We start from the raw sequence: 21,417 nt of genomic DNA on the forward strand, positions 1-21,417 counted from the left end.
GTCACAGTCTTTAATGCCGCTGGTTATTGACGACATCTGTCACGTCAGCTATACCTTGCGGACCCAAGCGGGCATTGTGTGTGTGCTGGGCGAGCGGTGATGTGTGTTGATGACAATCACGGTGATGATGATGGACGCAATGACGAAGATCATGGTGAAGAGCATGTATTTGCCAATGAGCGGAACGGCGCTGGACGTGGACGGGATCAACTCCACGATAACCAGCAAGAACACGGTGAGCGAAAGCAGGACGGAGATGCTGAGGGTCATCTTCTCACCTACACAAACACACGACACCTTAAAAAGAGCCAAATCATTGCCGTAATGCTAGAGCACTTGCCAGGCTGCTTACAGTATATTTGTACTAAGACACATCCAGTTACCCGAGTCTGTTGGCAGATAGAACACGAGGCCGGTGAGGAACGAGAACAGCATGCAGGGGATGATGACGTTCACGATGAAGTACAGCGGGAGGCGGAGCAGGAGGAAGTGATAGGTGATGTCCAGGTAGGGCGTATCCGGACAGCAGGCGTAATACACCCAGTGTTTCCAGCTCTTGTAATCCTTCATCACCCATTCTCCACTCTCCATGAAGTTACTGAGATCTGGCCTGTCACTGTCCTGCAGACGCAAACACGCGGGTCACTGTAGTACACCCGCTTAAAAACACACACAGACGTGTAAAATAGTCATGTCGTCATGGTTACCGGGTTGATGATGACCAGGTTGCCGTCGTATGTCCACGTTCCAAGTTTCATGCTGCAGTTCTGCAGGTCGAAAGGGAAGTGAAGGACGACGATCTCACAGTAGCTCTTGAAGATGGCCGGAGGAGTCCACGTTATAACACCCGTGTGCTCTAACAAGACCTTTGTCTCGTGGACGATGGCGAAGTCTCCGTCAGCACTGTGAACACACACGCATAGATGATGTCACGTAAGATGCACGCCTGTTTCATTTCTAAACCCACGCAGACTGACATACTTGTTGTAAAGAACTAAATCAGGTTTCCAGATGTCAGTGGACGGAATCCTGATCTTTTTGATGCCACCATAATCATCAGGATTCCACAGCAGATTCATGTCCTTCCATTGCTGAATATGAGAAAGAGAGAGAGACAAAACGCATGCGAACATGATTCCTGACAGCATATAGATAAGTGGGGTTCCCAAATTCGGGTCTTGGGAGAGCAGCGCGCTGCACCTTTCGAATGTCTCATCAGTTCTTTGGGCTCTCGGCCTATATGTGCTGATGTTTCGAATCAGGTTTAGTTCAAAAGTAAGACATCTAAAAAGTGCAGCGATGTGGTTCTCCGGAACTGAAATCAAGAACCACCGATTCGATCACATGTCCAGAGTAAACATTTACATCGAGGTCTTATTCTGACACAGAAAACCACACCTGCTTTAACCGAACATTACTGGTGACGATCTGATTCACTTCATCCTGTTAATACAAAAACAAAAAGATGATATTAAAAGGAGGAAATAGAGAAAGAATGAGTAGGATTTAAATGTATATACTGTATATATATATATATATAGAGAGAGAGAGAGAGAGAGAGAGAGAGAGAGAGAGAGAGAGAGAGAGAGAGATTTACCACGCTGATAAGTTGAATGAGTTGAAGTCCCACAGTAACCACTACCGGATCCTTAAAATGGCTGACAGGACGAACAACCTTGTTATATCCAGTGAACAAAGTATTTACTAATCTGGACTCATCCTCTGAGCACAGCCCTGGTCCTGAAACACACACACACAAACACTCTGATATCTTTGTAATAGACAAGTATTGAACTTGTAACTATCAGTATACCTATAAGTTCACTCAAATACAGTTGTAAATAAATTTGCATTTATGCATTTGGCAGATGCTTTTATCCAAAGTGACTTACATTGCATTAAACATATGTTTCGGAGTATGTGGAATCTCTGGGTTCGAACCCATGACCTTGCTAGCACCATGCTTCAACTACTGAGCTACAGGAAAGCTATCACTGTAAACTATCACAAGTTTACTACCATTACACCTAAACAAGTATACAACTAAAAGTACGTTTGGAATACTGTAGTACACTTCCCAGTACATTAATATTAGTATACTTACTACATAATGAATATTGTAAAATATACTTGATTTGTACTAACATACACTTGATAAAATTATTTTGACATATACTTATTTATACACACACAAACACCGTACGAACTGTACTAAAACACACACACACACACACACACACACACACACACACACACACACACACACACACACACACACACACACACACACATGTAACACACACACACACACACACACAGGCTTTGGTTGACTATCCCCGTGGGGACAGTCCATAGGCGTAATGTTTTTATACTGTACAAACTGTATATTCTATCCCCTATCCCTAACCCTATCCCTAAACCTAAAGATCATAGAACACTTTTTGCATTTTTAGATTTGTAAAAAATATTGTTCTGTACAATTTATTAGCTTTTTTGCCCATGAGGACCTCAATTTTGGTCCCCACGGTGACACGAGTCCCCATGTGTTGGTGTGTATTCAGGTTTAGGTCCCCACCGGGATATACAAACATGAACACACACGCACACACACACACACACACACACACACACACACACGTCTGGTTTATTATCTCCGTGTGGACAGTCCATAGGCGTAATGATTTTTATACTGTACAAACTGTATATTTTATCCCCTATCCCTAAACCTAAAAATCATAGAAAACTTTTTGCATTTTTAGATTTATTTTAAATATTGTTCTGTACGATTTATAAGCTTTTGTGCCCATGTGGACCTCAATTTTGGTCCCCATGTTGAAACGAGTCCCACACACACACGCACGCACGCACGCACACACGCACACGCACACGCACACGCCCACGCACACGCACACACACACACACACACACACACACGCACACACACACACACACACACACACACAGGATTAACGTTGATGGACGCAAACAACTGCATGTGACACTTGTGCACACAACACACAAATGCACAAAGACAAACACAGTCCCAAAGACTGGAGTTTGTGACACATGATCCCCCTCTTCTAAACAAAACAATATAAATATTGTTAAAACATAAAATAACTCAAAAAGTCTGCATGCAAATGATCAAGCTAGAAATGTAGTTTTAGTATGATATTTTATTTCTCATACATTTGTGAAACATGTAGAGGGTATTTTGGTGTTTTCTGTTTTTATTCAGAGCTGGCATAAATTCTTTTCTTATGTCACAGAAATATATACAGTGCCATTATGAGACAATATGTGCCAATATTTATCATCTGATTTCATTTCCACAAGATTTGACCAGATTGAAAGTCAAGCGCTTTATACAAAACAGATTCAAAGCAGCTTTACAGTAAAGTTCATTGATTATTAAAAGTGCTAAAAGTATTAAAACTGTCTGTTAATATTTCATCATCTTCAGGTTTACCCTTTGTGTAGAATGTGCAGAAATGTTTTCTTGTTTTTTAATTAAGCATCTTCAGGTCTCACGTGCTTTTTAAACAGATTTGAAAGAGTTCATATCTTTTCTGAGCTCTGCTTTTTCTTCATTATTCAAAGTAATCTATTTTAAAACCTTTTGTTAAATACAATTTTAGTTTTGCAATGAAATAAACTTTTGCACAGTTATTATTGTTTTTTAAAACAACGGAATTGAATATATTCAGCTCAAACTAAATACAGAAAAAATACAGACATTACTACTATTGCTATAACCATAGAGTACATATATGGAGTACATTTATGGTACACTACTTAAAACAGCTTGCTATAGGCAGATTATAGGCCATTGAGCAATGCAGCAGTTATATCAGTCACAAACCACTTGAATGAAAGCGACAGACAGCACACCTGCACCTGTCAATCAAACAGGACATATAGTGCGCATAACACATTCAGTAGCCTACCCTAGAAAACCCTAATAAAAAAATAAAATCCTGTAGAATGTAACTTATTAAATAGCAATATTACATCAATTGCATCGTTCGTCAACTTCGGAAAACGAACATTTCCCCTCAAGAGGTTTGGGTGAAAATTCTTGCTGAACGAATGTTATTTTTAGCCAATTCTAAGAGAAAGACGTGAGTACTCACCCAAAAGAGACAGTGAAATTATTTGAATAATCAGTATATAGTAATTCATCTCCAGGTTATGAGTGCGAGAAGTCCGTGCAGTCACAGCTACACTGACCCCTGCTGAAGCTGCGCGAGCGCGTGTGTGAGTGGGGCTCGCTGCGTGTGACGTCACCGCCGCCCAACAGAATCAGACAAACCCGTTTGAGATTTGTTTGGGTCCCTAACACCACCGACAATAAAAGTTGATTTAAAACCAAAATCCTACATGTCATTCCACATGCTCGTGCGCTCATGCTGATAGACCAGCGAGCGCGAGACTTCCCCAAAAAATGCGAGTGAATAAAAAGTATGGATTTAGTGGATGCCAATAAAGGAAACAACATACACCGAGCGAGTGCACGTCAGCTAAATATAGTCTGTTAATAGAAAAATAAGATGAAATTAGGACATTGTAATCGTGTGATATTGCATGCTAAATGAGATTAAAATGTTTTTTTCTTATGTATTTGACGTCAGTGCTGTTTGTGGTATTTTATAAGTATGCTATACTTACATGGTGTATTATTTTATAGGTTATCAAGCTAAACATATTTGAATGAAATGGTTAACCCAAAGAGGAAAAAAAATCAAGCTTTGAGTTGTTTCAAGCGCAATCTGGAGTTCTTTAAATCTCTTTTTCAAGTTTGGCCAGACATTGATGCTGAAACCCTTTAATGACCCAACTGCATCTATCTATAGGACTACAAGGGATGAGTGGGAATTATTGATAAATCTGCATATGGCACTGAAACATATTTAAATGACAGAACAAATAGGAAAAACTGTGACTTGAAGATAATCAAATGTCACAATTTAACAAACAACCTTGTTCTTGGGTCTTCTGAACATACGCACATTGTAGAAAGAACAGAAAAGCATCCCTATGATATTTCATAATACGCCATTTCACTTTTCACAAAAAAAAAAAACTTTCCTTTTTTGCAGTGACTGATAAAAGACACAAAGCTTAAAACGTAACTTGAAATAATGCTTATGGAAACACAACTAACCAGACATCAATAGTAAAATTCTGGTTAGATTGCAGCATTTCAAAATGTATCACTATTAATAAGTAACTTCAGAAAACTAGCAAAACCGTCACTGGTGTAGCACACCCACTCACACTGACAAAAAAACGATCAAACATTTTAAATAGTGAAATACATGTATTTATTCTGTAACTGGATACATTTTTACAATACATGTTTTACCTTATCAACCTTCAACAAAAACTTGGAAAATGTACAGATTGAATGACACCAACACAACTTCTGGTAGCCAGTGTAAAACGCGCGTCGTCACAGCTGCAGGAGGACGGAGCAGTATTTACATGGCAAACAGAATGAGGAAAGCCACCATCAAACAGAAGAGACCCATAGCCTCAGACAGGGCAAACCCCAAGATAGCATATGAGAACAACTGCTGCTTCAGAGATGGGTTCCTGCGGGCGAGACAGATGGAAAGACAGAGCTCAACAAACGTCTGACACAATACACCTAATCTGAAGATGTCAAATGTTAACTTTGCAACATGGTCATATCATCTAAAAGGCATTCAAAGGCGATCCCAACCGTGCTCTGGGTAAAACCATTTGTTATTAGATTCACAAGTCAAATCAGAGGTCCAGTCTACCTGGCATATCCGATAATGAGGCTGCCGAACACGGTTCCGATTCCAGCACCAGAACCAGCCACTCCCACAGTAGCAGCACCAGCACCGATGAACTTGGCAGCTGTGTCGATATCACGGCTTACTGCGCTTGTCTGGAAACCCCGGACTGCGACCTGGGAAAGGGCGGACTGTGGCAGGAAGGCTGGGCTGGCCTAGAACAACACGAATCAAAATGAATACCAAACTACACACAGCGATGCTCCAAGATGCAACTGCATCCAAGCTACACATTTGATCAGTATGTGTGACCTCCGAGAATCAAACCAATAACCTTCGCACTGCCAACACATCGCTCTACCAAGAGGGGCTGCATGGACACGAGATAAGGATGATGCATTTGAAAAGGTGCAGTTTTATGCAACAATTTCATAATACACCTGTAGTTCCTGAAGCTCAACTGGTAGAGCATTGCAGTAGCAGATGAAAAGATCATGGGTTCCAATCCCACACAACACATTCATACTGATAAAGTCTACAAGCGGCTTTGGATAAAGCGCCTGCAAAAATGCATTTATGAAAGCCCTTAACACTTTTTACAAGCAGTTAACACACAAATATGAAATTTTGTTTACAAATCAGCCCTGGCCTCACCTCTGCAGAGTTGACATCTGGCCTGGAGAGCACAGAGGCAGACAGTGGTCTGTACAGAGCCCTTGAGCCAGAGCGGACCTGAAAAACCACAAACACACACCAGATTAACACTTGAGAAGTGTAAAAAAAACCTCACTGTCATTCTGTACAGCACTAAACACTTGAATTAAGAGAGTGCCATTACATCCAACTGTTTTTAATTCATGCCAAGCATAACACATACATGTAGCGTTCAGCATTTGACAAGCATTTATCAAATGTCATTATGATTATCAAAAACACCTAAACATGTTTGAACAAAGTCTGTGTCCACTCCACAGTCTGAGGACACCAATACACAAGGACGTGAGCAATGACAAACTTTTCTCCTAAAGCTCGAATTGAACCATTTAATAGAACTTTGCTTTATGTTCAACATCTCGGCTGACAACGAAACACAAGGGTTTGCTGTCAGATTTGTATGACCTTGACTTTACTTGAATAGCAGTTCGGATTAGCATTAGCAACTATTAGCTATCCAATGACATTTTTAACACAATGACAATTTAATTATGGGATAGAGAGGCTTGGTTTTGATGCTCAGCATCGCGTATACAGTCAACGTCAAGTCAAGCGCACCAGGCCTAATGAGTTATAAGAAAGCGGAATCCCTCAGCTGCGCATTTCCATCGCATTTAATCCTTTAAATAAGTCATACTCACCAAGGCGGGTGTGGACACGAACTTCGCACAGGCGTACATGATTATTTGAGCTCGCTGAGTGAGGTGAGGAATAAACCCGCGTCTGTCTCTGTGGAGAAAAGCCGACAGTTTAAGGTCAATGCAATATCAGGCCGTTCGGAACGCTGACTGACACTAAATAGCTTCTCTCGCGAGGACAATTTTATCAGTAGAATATGAAATAACCCGAAGGATGCACGTTAATGAATCAAAACTGTAATGATGGTTGAAGATTGTGATGATTTCGCTTCACCGGCTCCGGTTTAGCTCGCCTTACCTTACCCGGCTGCAGAGGTCGAACCGCTGAGGAGGTGCTGCGCATGCGCGACCCTCTCTTTAATGAAGTACCCGGATGCCCGTGTGACGCGCTGAAGGTCATTCAATAGTGCTTTATTTAAAACAGACACAACGACAAATAATGTATTCAACTTTTCATATAAAAGTTTTAATGATACATGCAGATCTACAGGTTTTACTAGATGCGTGTAGAAAAAAAGTAGATAAAACGAACAAACAACGTACAGTAAATAATATACACAATGGTCATTGCTCTGAAACTCAATACCACAAGTTGTAGTATTATAAATGTTTGTTTGTTTAAACGTGAGTAGCGTCAGTATTTTCATTGGCATGATGGTAAGCTTTATGTACCCTGCTGAATAAAACAATAACAATTCTGATGGTTTCCATTACAAATCATTAAAATGAAACAAAAACTCTTTATTTTATTGGTATTTTTTTCAGTAGAAGTTTGATTTTATTGTTGGTTCCCACCCACCAGATAACGTCCCACCAATAGAACCCAAGACATTACCAGCAGTGACCCATTCAGAGACCATTAGATTCCATAGAATCCAAGAACGTTCCCATTATAACCATTAAATCCAGTAGAATTTTCCTGACCTTTCCTTTTCATTCCCTGGAGGGTAATAAAATAATAATTGCTGAGACATCAGTATAAGAAATATGTTTTAAATTTGACAGTGAAGCTTGCTTTTTGCATCACAACGTTTCATGAATCATGCAGTAGAAAAACAAATGTTTATTGGGTTTTACATGCACACGCAAAATTCTGTCAATTCAACAGACACGTGCACAGACAACCTGAGACAAATCAATACTTCCAGTTCACAAGCACATGAAATTGATGTGTTCCTGTTGAGCTGAGACCCTCTAGAAAACATTATTCAGACTTTATATTTATGAATAAATGTTGTCACATTCATTTACTTATTAAGCGTTAACTTCTATCAACACAGAAAACATCCAAAGCATGAGAAACATCTCATTCTTTTGTCACATTTTGTAAAAGCCTATCAGTGCAGCAAGTTCCTAACCAGAAAGGCACAAGACAATTGAATTATACAAACCAACCAACAAACCATTGGCCAAAATACAAATAAAACAAAACCAATAAATATCTAAAAATCAAAATAACATAACACTTTTGGCAAAGAGTGTATTTTTTTACTATATCACTGAGTGATTCTGTAAACAAACCTTAAAGAAAACAAAACTCTTGTCAAAATGACCCTGCTACATGTTTGTTCCTATTAACTCTGTAATATTGAATGTTAACACTTAACAAAACGATACTAACTTTCAACCTTCTGACTTTTTTGCAGCTGTAGTTTGTTTTGTGTATAACACCCACAAAACCATGCAAATGTATCTGACTGGTTGATGTTGACACTGTGGGTCACATATCACATAATCTCTATTACATAATGTAATGAGATACTATATTTAGCGTGCTGTACTGTATCTAAAGGCGGCGCTCAAACAATACATAAATAAATGATCTGTAAAAGTTCTAGGCAGCCAATAGAATTATACAAATGTAAACGAACACGAACACCAGAGAACAAAGTCATAAACAGAAGAAGTGAGATCTCAACATTCAGACAGATTTAAGTTCGACTCCTCTTTCTGCTGCTCCTCCCCAATCGCAGCCTCTTCTTCTTTCAGCTGGGCGTCCTCTGATGGGGAGGGACTGCGTCGGGCGTTTGCCATTTCTGTGCCCGGCTCGTGATCGACAGGAGCATGTCCAACGGTGGGGTCTTGAGGTTCAGTGGATGTCGTTTTTTCCATGTCATCTGTAAATAAACAAACAAGTGGTGACAGGGGCAAGAGCAGCATTAACTAAATTAGCATTACATAAATATAAACAGACCAGCTTAGACCGGCCTTCATCTCCATTGCTGGTCCAGGCTGGTTAATGGTTGTTAGTGCTGGTTTGATGCTGATCTATTTGGTAGACCGGCATTAAACCTGCTGTTTACCAACAAAACCTAGCTGCTGATGTTGGCTGACCAGCATGGTCCTGATCAATGCTGATAAGAAATGTGGTGTGGACCCCAGCAGCCTATGATCATCATCATCACTGATAACACAACATATAGTGATGACGGGTCATGCTGGTCTTTTCATCAGGACAGATAATAGTGTCAATCATGCTTTGAAAAGCAGAACTGTTCTGTACGTAAATGTGTGTGGGCTGTTAATACACTACAAATGAAGAAGGCAGGATTGTTCATTGAGTAATATAAAACAGTTTAAAAGAATAAAAAATGCATGATCAAGACTGTAGATAAGCAGATCATCATACGTATAAACTGGTCAGGATGGTGGACATGCTCAGTTTGAATATAAGATCAGAACAGTGGGAATATTCAGCATTTTAGACATTCAACACATTATAAATAATATACAATGTAGACAACTGTGTTGTACCACAAAGCATCCTTTAAAAACTTTTTTATTTGTATATATAGCATAAATTAATATGAATGCCCAAAATGCAGGATTTTTCCTTTAAGACATACACAACACAGAGCTGAAATCACACATGTGAATACCATTTTCACCAATTATCAATAGAGCAATTCAGAGGTGGACGAAGTACACAACTTCCTTACTTGAGTGAAAGTACAGATACTACTGGTCAAATATTACTCCACTACAAGTAAAAGTTGTAAAGACAGATTCTTACTTAAGTAAAAGTACAGAAGTACGTGCTTTTAAACGTACTTAAGTATTAAAAGTAAATTTCCTTTATGTCAGTTGTGCATTGTTTTATTGTCGTATACCTTATGCCTCTGAAGCAACCTACTGAATACACCGAGTAGCTCACAGTATCAGTTGTATTAAAGGATTAGTTCACTTCAAAATTTGCCCCCATTGACTTTCCATAGTAGTTTTTATTCCTACTATGGAAGTCAATGGGGGAAAAATTTGCAGTGAGCAACTCCTTTAAGAGCTTTATATGTTTAGCACACATATGTTTAGTTTAGATATAATCCTGTATGATCATTTAGCCTAATTATCCTCATTAGCCTCCTAGGCCTATGTATTTATGAGCAGTGTTCTTTTATTTTGTATATTCCCTTAACCAGTTTTAGCAGCAATTTACCAGTAAGTAGTAAGGTTCTTGTAAATAGTAAAGTGTAGAAGCCATGTGTTTGTTGGATTTATTACCATTTGTATTACCATAATTTAACTACAAACATACTGTAAACTATAGCTAGTATAATGAACTATGTTCATTATATGTTTAGTTGCTGTGGTTTTACTAAAGATTATTAATTGGAGTATGGTTCCTATATATAGAAAATGGTAAATATGTTGATACTGTGGTTTTACTGCAAATACCATCCCTGCTGAAAAAAACAATGAATTTTTGAATTAGAATGAGATTTTTAAATTAAATTCCTCTTTGTAGTGTGTTTTGGGTTTTATTCCAATAGGATTTACCATCCCACCAATAGAATCCATCACATACAAGTAGACAACAAGTATCCATAGTACAATTCCCATTATAACCATTAAATCCATTACATTTTATGTTGTATTTTGGGCAGGGTTCTATTGTTTTTATTTCAACAAGAATACAACTATAGTTACTTCAGTAAAAACATCATTCATTTTCCAAATCGCTTTAAATGATATAGCAGCAGATCAGAAGTTAACACACACGCGTAGCTCAAGGTGTATGTGATGCTTATTTACCGTTTAGCCGTTATGCCGATCATTTTCATGACAATGTTTCTACGCTCTTTGACTGATCGTAACCCACAGATGATTACACCACACTTTAACATGTGCCTTTTTCGTCTTTTAATGTTCTATTTGTCTTTTTAGAGCACTATCAATGGTGTAGCAGCGCCTACGTTTACATTAGTTTAGCGGGGAAGATCCCAGAGTTGCCAGATTTCCGTTAAAAATCTGCCAAATGGCCATTCAAAGCTTGCCGGAAAACGGCGAGCATAGAAAATCTGAAATACTTGGCAACAGTAAAAGGTCCTGGCAGATCGCAAGCCAGATAAATTGCGCACACAGGAAAACCCGCTGCATAGAAACCATTTTCTACTTTTGGACCTTTTTATAAATGTAGTGGAGTAAAAAGTATGATATTTGTCTTTCAAATGTAGTGAAGTTAAAGTACAAGTACTCAGAAAAAATAATACTCAAGTAAAGTACAGATACTCAAAAAGTGTACTTAAGTACAGTACTCAGGTAAATTTACTTCGTTACTGTCCACCTCTGAGCAATTCACAAAACTCACCTTCTGGCCTGGTTATGATTAGCAAGTCATTATGTGTTTTGTACTTATATGTTTGAGGTCTGTAAATTGTAAATGATTGCTGTAATTATTGTTACCCGGAGTAATTACAAATATAAGAGAACCAAAGCGTCATGCAGTGTGTGTGTGTGTGTGTAGGTTCTGGGACCTGAGTGAGTTCTGCTGACACTATGAACTTTACTCCAGGGGGTGCCAGAGTGTGAAACACGAGTGGAACGGGCCGCCACTACAAAAACACATAAATATCATCAAACAGCACATACATACACACTCACACATACTGTCGGTTGTAAAATACGAAACAAACAAACACAAGCTTTGGTATGACTGCATACGTCATTAAAACTTTGTTTGGGTGTGGCCAGCTAGAGTTTGAGGAATGATTGACAGATGACACGACAAGATGACACGTGAGTTTACAGGGTCTTGATTATGACTATGAAATACCTTCAGGAGCGTCGATGTCCTCTGGCGTATCTGTGGCGGCGGATGACTGCATTTTGGGAGATTCGGAGCGGAGTCGGCGCTCGAAGCTGAACTCTGGGAGTCTGGGGGCCTGGGGGCGGGTCTTTCTCGCCGGGTTCATGAAATAACAGTATGCGCAACGGAATGCTGAAACAGAAAATATTACAATTTCAAAATAGGCCATTTCTCAGGCAAAGAAGCACTCGACTTGTGTTTGGAGTCACGTGTTCTGTCAGGCTCTTACCTATATATTCAAATTCTTCCTTTAAAGCCATACCATTGTGTGAAAAACACTGCTGGCAAATCAATGCATATCTGAAAAGAATGAAAGGGCAAACGATAGGTTTACGAAGAGAGGAAGGACACGAAACATTCTATTTTCACATTCGATATGACATTGTCCAATACCGACATTTAAAGAAACGGTTGTTCCAGCGGTCCAGTGTGTTACCTGTTCTGAGGTCCATCTCCAACCAAATACTCAATGACTCTGTCCACAGAGGTGCGTTCTCGAGGGAGAATGGGCCGAGCAAGAGGTGGTCCAGGGGGACGCATACCTGACATTATCAACACTTTATCATCTCACAATGTAGAAACTGTACATGTACTCATCTATGCCCGTGTGTGTGCTTGTTTCAAACCTGATCCCGGTCCTGGTGAGTATGGACTCATGCTTTGTCTCATCATTTGTTGTGGCGTATTGGGAGGGCTGGTCACAGGCCCCGCCCCCCCTTTCTCTGGAGGCCCGCCTGGGGCGGTGCGGAGGGGTGTGGCTCCTGGAGTCATTGGCAACGGTCCCGGAGTAGCCATGGCAACATGGCGCTGTCGTAGATCTGGAGACAATGAGAGTGACGCACACATTATGCTTGAGGACAAACACACTCCAATCCTAAAACAAAATCCAAGACAAACCTTGACCTGGTCGAGGGGTCATATGGGGTCTGACCGGAGTGGCTTCAGCTTCCTGTTAAAACAAGCCATTGAGAATAAATCCCAGCATGCATCTAAAGTCACATTCAAGTTTGATTTATTTTACACACTATTACACTTACTGCTTTCCTTTTAGACTCTGGGTCAAATCTCTCCAGTATGAGTTTAGCATTTTTGTAGGTCTCCGTTTCCATCACCTCCTCAAGCTGACAAAAACATATTTCATTTGTTTCATGGAATACAAAAAACCATACAGGCAATGTGAATTTGATAACATCAGACAGTTGAGTTCGCGCTTTCCAGATCACACTTACTATTTTTCGTTTTTGCATTTTTAAATCCTCTAACTTTTCATCTGAAACAGAGATATATGGAGCCATATGAAAAATTCGCTAAATCAACTAGCCAATCACTCTGTGTAATGAAACTCATCTGAGGCACAAAACACCATTGGCTGGGACAGACAAAGAAAAAAGAAATAACGTGTCGAGAGCTTACTGTTTCTTTCTGTGCGTTTAGAGAAGAGGAAGATGAGCAACTTTCTCAGCAGCAACACACTATGAAAAGAGAAAAAAGACAATCAAAAACATGAGATTTGGGTATAGCACGATACACAATCATCATTATGGATTATGGGTTATACTCACAGTGCTGGAAAGAAGAGTAAAGGCAGGGCAGTGATGATTCGAGCGCTCCACTGCTCAGGGAAGTAAAGGTAATACACACACACGCAAGTGATCAGATACAGAGCAGATGAGTAGAAGAGAAGTCGGCCGACCCACAACTTCAACAAACGCTGGTTCTTCGCACGAAACTCCTCAAGGTCCTTAACATCCTACGGATTCATGTCACAATAAAAAATTGCATTAGAATTCATATTGTCAAGTGCCTTGTAAAGTTAAATGCTTTCACACAACCTAAAAATATGCTTTATGTGGTAACATCAAATCTCAGAAGTTTTAAGAGTCAACATGACCATTATTACATATCTTTACTTTCCTGTATATGTTACTACTATTATGTGTTGTATATAACTCACAATTTAAATCTGTGCTAAAATGGTGACGGAAACAGCAGACATGGCATTTTAAAGCCCTATACTGAGCATAAATCTATGAGCCAAATACCCCGCCAATGCACAACACATAAACACTCTGAACCGCTGAACGTAAACTCTTTCGGTTACAGATGAAAAGTGCTGTGTGAAATAAAATGCAAAGCCCTCTGGCAAGGCAAAGTGCATTGCTGCAGCTCACTCTAACCAAAGCAGTGACCACTACTGGACAGTTAAGGTCAACCGCAGCAATCCAGAGAACAGATGGTCCTGTCAATAGCGTCTCCAGACACACAGAGGTTTGGGAGGAGAGCCAGCAGTAAAGCATTGAGAGTTTCAGAGAGAGGAGGGGGGAATACAGCCAGGGCCATGGTTGAGATGATTATTACTGCACTGTGATAAGGTCACAATGTCTGTGGATCTGAAAGGTCAGAACTCACCTTATCAAGCGACTCGAGAAGTTCCACAGTGGAAGGCTTCGACTGTAGAAGCACAGATTTGACATTATTATTTATAGGAAGAGAATACAGAAATATAAGACAACATGGAGAAATGAACGATTGAGCAATAGTCACCTTCCACCGTGATATTATGGCTCCCATCGTCAAATATGCAAGTCCACACCTTAAAGAAGAAACCAAACCCATGTAATGAGGCTCACGCGCACACACACACACTGCTGTAACTTCTGTCTACTACACACATATCATCATCTGCACAAACATGCGAAAACAAACCTCATTCACTTAGCATATAGACCACTTTATCACGGGATAGAAAATAAAACATCAAATGAATATTTAAGAATGAAAAACATTTCAGTGATCTAACAGTTCGGCTGGGAAATAGAAAACAATTCGATTCTATTAGAGAAACTGTGCAGAAACACCCCCACTAGCGGCTACACTCTCCTGTCAAAAACCGCAATAAAACCCCAAATAAAACACGCCTTTAACTTCTGTGATTTTACACCATGCTTACTGCCTTATTGTTGTGAACCTCACTATTAGATAAAAACACTTGCCTGTACAACGCTGGACCTGGCGGAACCTGTCTGAGCGTGTGACGCTGACGTAACTACGGGTTTTCGGAAGCTTTAAAATAAAAGCCCGTGGCGCACTGTTTAAAAGTCCCAAACAGTAGATATAATGAGCATTTTATCCATGCAGTAAAACTTAATGTAGTGTCTGGATCCGTTTTATATTTTTAATGACAATTTTTTACTCTAAAGGGACTAAAGGGGGCGTGTAGATCTTCCCTAAATGTACCTATATTTATATCATCTGTTCTTAATCATTTGTTAGTCACTTTGAAATAAAGCTTCTGAATAAAAACAATGTAAATGCTATAATCTTGTTTGCGGGCTACGGTTTTTACAGCATATGGGAACATAAAAGCCACGTAGTATTTTATAATAGGCTAATGAATATACAAAATTGAAAAAGAGGCTGACTGTGTGAAGAATAGTTTTGTATAAAGTTGTACAAGTGTTTAATTTAAATACAATGTAAATGCTATAATCGTGTTTGTAGACTACGGTTTATGAGGCATATGGGAACATAAAAGCAACGCGGTATTTTTTTATAATGGATAGCCTATACAAGAAAAAAATGAAAAGGAGGCTGACTGCGTGACATCAAGTTTTGTACAAGTTGTACACGTGTATAACATATACATATTTATAATGAGCATCTACAGCAATGCATTTTTAATTAAACCAAATAATCAAATTTAAGTTACAAGCATAATCGCTAGTTTACTGACTTGTGCTTTCATCTGTAACTTAGATGGAAGCTATTAATGATCATATTTTGCCATGTGTTTCTGTTCTCTTATTTAAGAATGCAAACGGTTAGCTGGCAACGCCAGTGTTCTGTAGAAAATCTGCGGTTTCCAAGCGTTTCCCAGCTCAATAGCTGATTTACAGCTAAGGTTGTAAAGTCGTTTTACGAGCCTCGCGCGCCCTTCATTGGGTATCACAGATGAGACGCGATGCGGGCGCGAGGTGATATTGGCCCCTCTCTTTCCTTCCCACGCGCTCTGTTGCATAGGGAAGCTCCGTGTGAGGACCGTCTGTCTTTATTAACACTTGTGCAAAAGATTTTTCTTATTCTAAAAATGTTTTAAGTCGTTTTTCGAGCCTAGTCTATAATTTTATCGTGCTTTGCATCGTGTGGTAAGTGCAGCCGTAATATTGAGATGCATTTTTTTCTTTTAAAATATTCTACATTTTGCTCCGAATTATTTTATAAGTAGGCTAAGAATTGGTGTGTTTTAACGTGAAAAAATTCGTATTTGTATTTTGGATCATCTGTATTTTTATTTTCTGAATGCAATTGACAGGGTGCACTGTTGAGTGAAAGAAATCTGAAACATAAAATATTAAGGCAGTACTAATCTCAATGATAAATTTGAATTCGATTTTTGCAAGTTAACCAGAATGTATTATTTAGCTTGCATTGTTTACGAATCATTTAAATTGGAAAGCGACAGGATTCTCTTAGTTAATTTACTACCTTGCTGCATTGCGGCGAGAGGGAGAGAAACGGAAAAAGAAAAGAGATATGGAGAAGACAAGAGACCAAACGTTTTCTGTTTAAAAAATATATCAATAAATAACTAATTTTAATTGAAGAATATCCTAAATACCATAGAAATTGATATTATATTCTCACTAAAAACAAAACAGGCTAAACTTAATTAAATTCGTTTACCATGTTTTTTTTATGATTTTTTGTTAACAAAAGAATTGATAAAATGATTTGTCAGATTGGTCATTTATTTAAAAATATATATTTTAAAAGATTGTTTTTCCATTTTCTATTTAAAAGAGGACTGCAAATTGCATTAGGCAACGCCTTTTTGGGGGGATTCTGAGAGAACATTTTGCCTTAGATTTTTTTAAATGTATTTTTTTGAGGAGCTAAATCTTCTAAATCATCTGTAAACTTTGTCCCGTCGTCTATATATACCCTGTAGAACCGAATGTGTGTTTACCCTATATTCACAGATTCGGTTTTAGGGGAGTATATGGACGATGCAAAATCGTCTGCTTTCAAGAAAAATAAAACAAGATATTGAATCAGCTATTATTAAGACTTTTTCCACATTTGTATTGTTTTTCTTTCAATATAATATATGTATAATATTGTTTGTCTTCGGTTAAAATTCCCTGCAATTACAACTACATTTTGAGCATTTTTAATAAGAAATAATAAAAGCACATTTTATTTATCTTATGTGTGGTCGAAATGTCTGATCTCTTTTCAATTACAACCAAATATCTACAATGTCATATTTCTTTAATTCTAGGTCTTTGTTGTCTTCTTTCGTGGATTCGATTCCCCGACTGCAGCTAACCTTCAAAAAATTGTACGGCGCCACAATAAAATATCTTGTCCTTTGTTATTGATTATTGTGACTGAAATCTTGTTTGAAAACGTATATTGAGCATTAATAAAACTATTACAAATGTGTCCTTTTATTTTTAATTCATCTATACAACAGCTTGCTGCAGTTATTGGTGTTATTTTAATATATATTTTTATTTCATCATCATATAGAATTACTGACAATCATTGCTATTCGAGAAATAAACAAGAATCATATGAAATATTTGCATTTCTAAATTAAATATGAAAGATGAATAAGCACTTAACGAGACTTTAAAGGTGGTTACAAACAATATCAGTTCTTCATAAACACATATTTTACGCATTTATTTAAATCAATTTATAACATTATTTAAACTAATGCAATAAATAAACAAGCCTTTAAGAAGCATTATTTGACGAATTGAGATGCAGCGCACAAGTGATGTAAGGCGCGCTCCCGCCCCGCACCCATGATTTATGAGCCCGCGCATATAGTCCTATAATCGGACCATAATGAACGCTTGCAGACACCTGCTTCTTTACTATAAAATACAGTCCCACATGACCACCTATTTAATAAAGAAATACATGTATTTATTATTAGAGGGTTTTTTTGTTAGGCTAAAATACATAAAAAACAACAAGGTACAGCTTAAAGTCTAATGGTTATTAATGTAAAAAGCATATAATTTAAAAGAGTGAGCCGCTTTTATATTACGCGACCGGAATAAGGGAACTGTGATTGGCTAGAAAGCAGGAAGAAGTTCCGTGTGACGTCACTACACTGGGACGGGCGCCTGCTTTGCCCTTGCGTTGAGAATTTATTAAACAGTCGTTAGGTTTATTAAGATCGACATTTTTCCAGCGCAGTCATGTCTCTCGCTGCAGAGGCGTTCGTCTCTCAGATTGCAGGTAATCTTATTCATCTCATATTTGTGGGCGATGATGTGAGTCAACGTGTGTATGTGACTGGTGTCACGCAGAGGCTGGTTGGGATAAATCAGCAGCATTTTTGATCTAGTTATTTCATTTGATCTGCGAATCCGTTTGTTATATTAGTGCTGTAGCCAAAGAGATTCATTGTGCGTTGCTGTGACGTGTCATCTGATTTGATTTGGTTTATCTAGTTAAAGTACAAAAGCGTTTCACAGTTACAATGATTTGTGAAAGCTCGCGCTTCATTAGCTGTTGATAAATGTAAACATAACTGTACATTTTTCCCTCGTTCATTTGTATGTGTTTATAGAACATTCTTGCCTTTCCCAATATGGCGGCGACGTTGATATATGATAAATCGGTCAATGTGGCGTCAAAGAAATAAAAAGCCATTCAATGTTTATTGATGTTAATGCAAAGTGCGGCCGGATATACCAAAGTAGCCATGTAAGTATACGTTTGTGTTACGTGGAAAGATCCAGTGTAGTTTATCCAAACAATTTGATTTTCTATTCCAGCTGCTGAGCCGTGGCCTGAAAGTGCCACTTTGTACCAGCCTCTTAAGGGTAATTCACAGACACAACATTTAGATGTTTACAGTCATACATGAATTAAACACGTGCTAATGTGTTCTCTGGTGATGTTTTGCAGAAGATCAAATCTTGCTGTCGGATTCGGCATCATCTCTGGCAGTCCAGGTGAAATGTTGTGCCATCATCACACAAATCAGTCGACTGCAGATACAAGCAGGATGTCACAATAGAGACTTGACACCCAAATATTTTGACATGAAATGTCAGACATGTTGTTTGTGGTGGGTTTAGTAAATACCGTCTTGTTTACTTGTCTACTTTTTTCTAGACATTCTTGAGGATGTGTGGCCTGCCAATACAGGTGATCTGCCGGCCCAATGCTGAATACATGTCACCATCAGGTGAATGAACGTCTACTTACTCTTGTTTTATATATTTGGATTAGAGGTTTTTATCGCTTTATGTTGGCAAAGTACAACTCAACGTGTCGTTTGGTGTCAGAATGTGCCTTCTTATTTCTCTCTTTTTTTATAGGAAAGGTTCCTTTTATCCACGTTGGAAATCAAGTTGTGTCCGAATTGGGGCCGATCGTGCAGTTTGCAAAAGCAAAGGTAAAAAATGAACTTGAATAAATAAATACGAGATGTTTCTGACTGTTGCCTGACATTATTCTGTCTATAGGGTAATTCACTGAGTGACGGCTTGGATGATGTCCAGAGGGCGGAGATGAAAGCTTACATGGAGTTGGTTAACAACATGCTTTTGACCGCAGAGGTACAGACTTGTACACGCACTTAATGTGAGACATGTCATGTGTCTAGATTTAAAGGTTTTCATGTTTATTTACACTTTGTATATTTACCTAACAGTTTATAAATAAAGTTATAAATCTATTATTATTTTGTTCCGTCTCTTTCCAGTTGTATATCCAATGGTGTGATGATTCCACTGCTTCAGAGGTGTGTCTATTATGCTTTTTTGCAACAAAGTCTTATTTCATTGAAAGTTTGTGAATGCATGGTGATGATACGTATTTGATAATGATGTGAATGTGTTCAGATCTCCAGGCCTCGCTACAGTAGTCCATACGCTTGGCCTCTCAATCACGTTCTGGCCTATCAGAAGCAGTGGGAGGTCCGGAAGAAGATGAATGCGATCGGATGGGCCAGAAAGAATCTGGAGCAGGTGCGTGAAAAAAAAAGCGTAATGTGTTTTTATTTGTTAAATCTAGACAAGGTTATCTTCATCACACCGTGTGTGTTGTCTCCTCTCAGGTGTATGAAGATGTGAGTCAGTGTTGTCAGGCTTTGTCACAGCGGTTGGGAACTCAGCCCTACTTTTTCAACAAACAGTAGGTTTTGTTCACATAAGCGCTCTTAAAACAAACACAATTTTATTGTTTCTGTTAACCATTGCATTGTAAACGTGGCAGGCCGACTGAACTGGACGCTCTGGTGTTCGGTCATCTCTTCACCATACTCACCACACAGCTCGCCAGCGATGATCTGGCAGAAAAGGTTAAAGCCTACAGCAACCTGTTATCTTTCTGTCACCGTATTGAACAGACTTACTTCAAAGAGCACGATCGAGAGTCCTCCGGGTCCTCGCGCCACTCCAAAGGCTCGCTCCCCTGAGCACCGCCCCTTTGCCCGACTTTACTCCCTCCTTTGATTGGTGACACCGAAATGATTGACAGCTTATGTATCTTATGTGAAGGAATAAACTTGATACTTTTGTGAAGATGTATATTTCTAGATCGGTTAGAGGTAGAAGTGGCAATTGAACAAAAATGTGTTAATGTTCAAAGTGTTCGTAACATTTTTCCAAAAATCCACATATGCCTGGTAGGAATGCCATCTCAGGAATTAGCCTGCCGGTACACTACAAACAGTTTGATTTGTGTATAGGAATTCATCTGATGTAAACCTTTTTCCAATGTGTAATGCTCATGTGTGATTGAATCTGTAAATGGAAAGTGCCTAAAAATATAATAAATTTAAACTCTTAAATTTAAACTTCAGTGTTTCATCCATTCAAAATATGCAATTTTTATGTTACATACATTTAATTTGCATATGCATGATTCGAAACCTTTGAATCTAAAGTCAGCTTTCCTTGGTTTACAATATTTGTTGTTTGCTGTAGTGCATTGTGCACTTTGCTTCCTTTCTGACATCAGATTGAAGTTACAATAGTTCCACATGTAGTAGTTTTAGTGTAAAACATCCATGATGCTGCGGTCTTTTGCTCCAACAGGGGGCAGTAATAACAAACTGATCCAAAAAAGTCCAGTGTGTAACTTTGTGGAGGATCTATTGACAGAAATGCAATATAATATACATAAGGTATAATTGACGACGAGCCGTTAAATTATTGGAAAGTTAATGCGTATTACACCTCGGTTGTGC

At 38.7% G+C, this 21,417-nt stretch overlaps 4 protein-coding genes across 8 annotated transcripts in view; 1 reads left to right on the forward strand and 3 right to left on the reverse strand.

The window, feature by feature from the left end:
• Nucleotides 1–5,176, reverse strand: part of chrna1 (cholinergic receptor, nicotinic, alpha 1 (muscle)) — a 6,189-nt gene extending 1,013 nt beyond the window's left edge. The window contains exons 1-7 of the mRNA XM_057337484.1: nt 4,134–5,176; nt 1,598–1,740; nt 1,399–1,443; nt 982–1,091; nt 708–903; nt 384–621; nt 55–278 (exon numbers count right to left, since the gene is read on the reverse strand). Coding sequence (XP_057193467.1) covers nt 55–278; nt 384–621; nt 708–903; nt 982–1,091; nt 1,399–1,443; nt 1,598–1,740; nt 4,134–4,182 — 1,005 coding nt within the window. The 5' untranslated portion in view covers nt 4,183–5,176. The remainder of the gene's footprint in view (nt 1–54; nt 279–383; nt 622–707; nt 904–981; nt 1,092–1,398; nt 1,444–1,597; nt 1,741–4,133) is intronic.
• A 124-nt stretch (nt 5,177–5,300) lies between these two features.
• Nucleotides 5,301–7,490, reverse strand: atp5mc3b (ATP synthase membrane subunit c locus 3b). 2 transcript variants are annotated; one of them, XM_057337491.1, is made up of 5 exons: nt 7,413–7,490; nt 7,118–7,205; nt 6,417–6,494; nt 5,787–5,977; nt 5,301–5,595 (listed from the first exon to the last, which is right to left on the reverse strand). In XM_057337491.1, the coding sequence occupies exons 2-5, from the start codon at nt 7,154–7,156 to the stop codon at nt 5,481–5,483; spliced, it is 423 nt and encodes a 140-aa protein (XP_057193474.1). In that variant the 5' UTR covers nt 7,157–7,205; nt 7,413–7,490; the 3' UTR covers nt 5,301–5,480. The 2 variants fall into 2 exon arrangements, with proteins under 2 accessions (XP_057193474.1, XP_057193475.1); XM_057337492.1 differs by having other exon boundaries at nt 7,418–7,442.
• A 107-nt stretch (nt 7,491–7,597) lies between these two features.
• On the reverse strand, nt 7,598–15,254 carry lnpk (lunapark, ER junction formation factor). Of its 4 annotated transcripts, none has more exons than XM_057337487.1 (14): nt 15,191–15,254; nt 14,742–14,790; nt 14,607–14,648; nt 13,760–13,947; nt 13,611–13,669; nt 13,427–13,467; nt 13,235–13,318; nt 13,095–13,146; nt 12,824–13,015; nt 12,634–12,739; nt 12,427–12,497; nt 12,165–12,329; nt 11,866–11,943; nt 7,598–9,231 (listed from the first exon to the last, which is right to left on the reverse strand). In XM_057337487.1, the coding sequence occupies exons 2-14, from the start codon at nt 14,766–14,768 to the stop codon at nt 9,029–9,031; spliced, it is 1,308 nt and encodes a 435-aa protein (XP_057193470.1). In that variant the 5' UTR covers nt 14,769–14,790; nt 15,191–15,254; the 3' UTR covers nt 7,598–9,028. The 4 variants fall into 4 exon arrangements, with proteins under 4 accessions (XP_057193470.1, XP_057193469.1, XP_057193468.1 ...); XM_057337486.1 differs by lacking the exon at nt 15,191–15,254 and adding an exon at nt 14,904–15,168 and having other exon boundaries at nt 13,101–13,146; XM_057337485.1 differs by lacking the exon at nt 15,191–15,254 and adding an exon at nt 14,904–15,168.
• Nucleotides 15,255–18,308: 3,054 nt separating this feature from the next.
• Nucleotides 18,309–21,030, forward strand: mtx2 (metaxin 2). Its single transcript, XM_057337489.1, has 10 exons — nt 18,309–18,452; nt 18,995–19,042; nt 19,128–19,174; nt 19,338–19,410; nt 19,544–19,620; nt 19,691–19,783; nt 19,930–19,968; nt 20,069–20,194; nt 20,284–20,360; nt 20,442–21,030. Exons 1-10 carry the CDS (start codon nt 18,413–18,415, stop codon nt 20,641–20,643), a joined length of 822 nt encoding a protein of 273 aa, XP_057193472.1. The 5' UTR covers nt 18,309–18,412; the 3' UTR covers nt 20,644–21,030.
• Nucleotides 21,031–21,417: the final 387 nt, after the last annotated feature.

The sequence above is a fragment of the Triplophysa rosa genome, linkage group LG7 (assembly GCF_024868665.1).
Source record: "Triplophysa rosa linkage group LG7, Trosa_1v2, whole genome shotgun sequence".
Classification (NCBI taxonomy): domain Eukaryota; kingdom Metazoa; phylum Chordata; class Actinopteri; order Cypriniformes; family Nemacheilidae; genus Triplophysa; species Triplophysa rosa.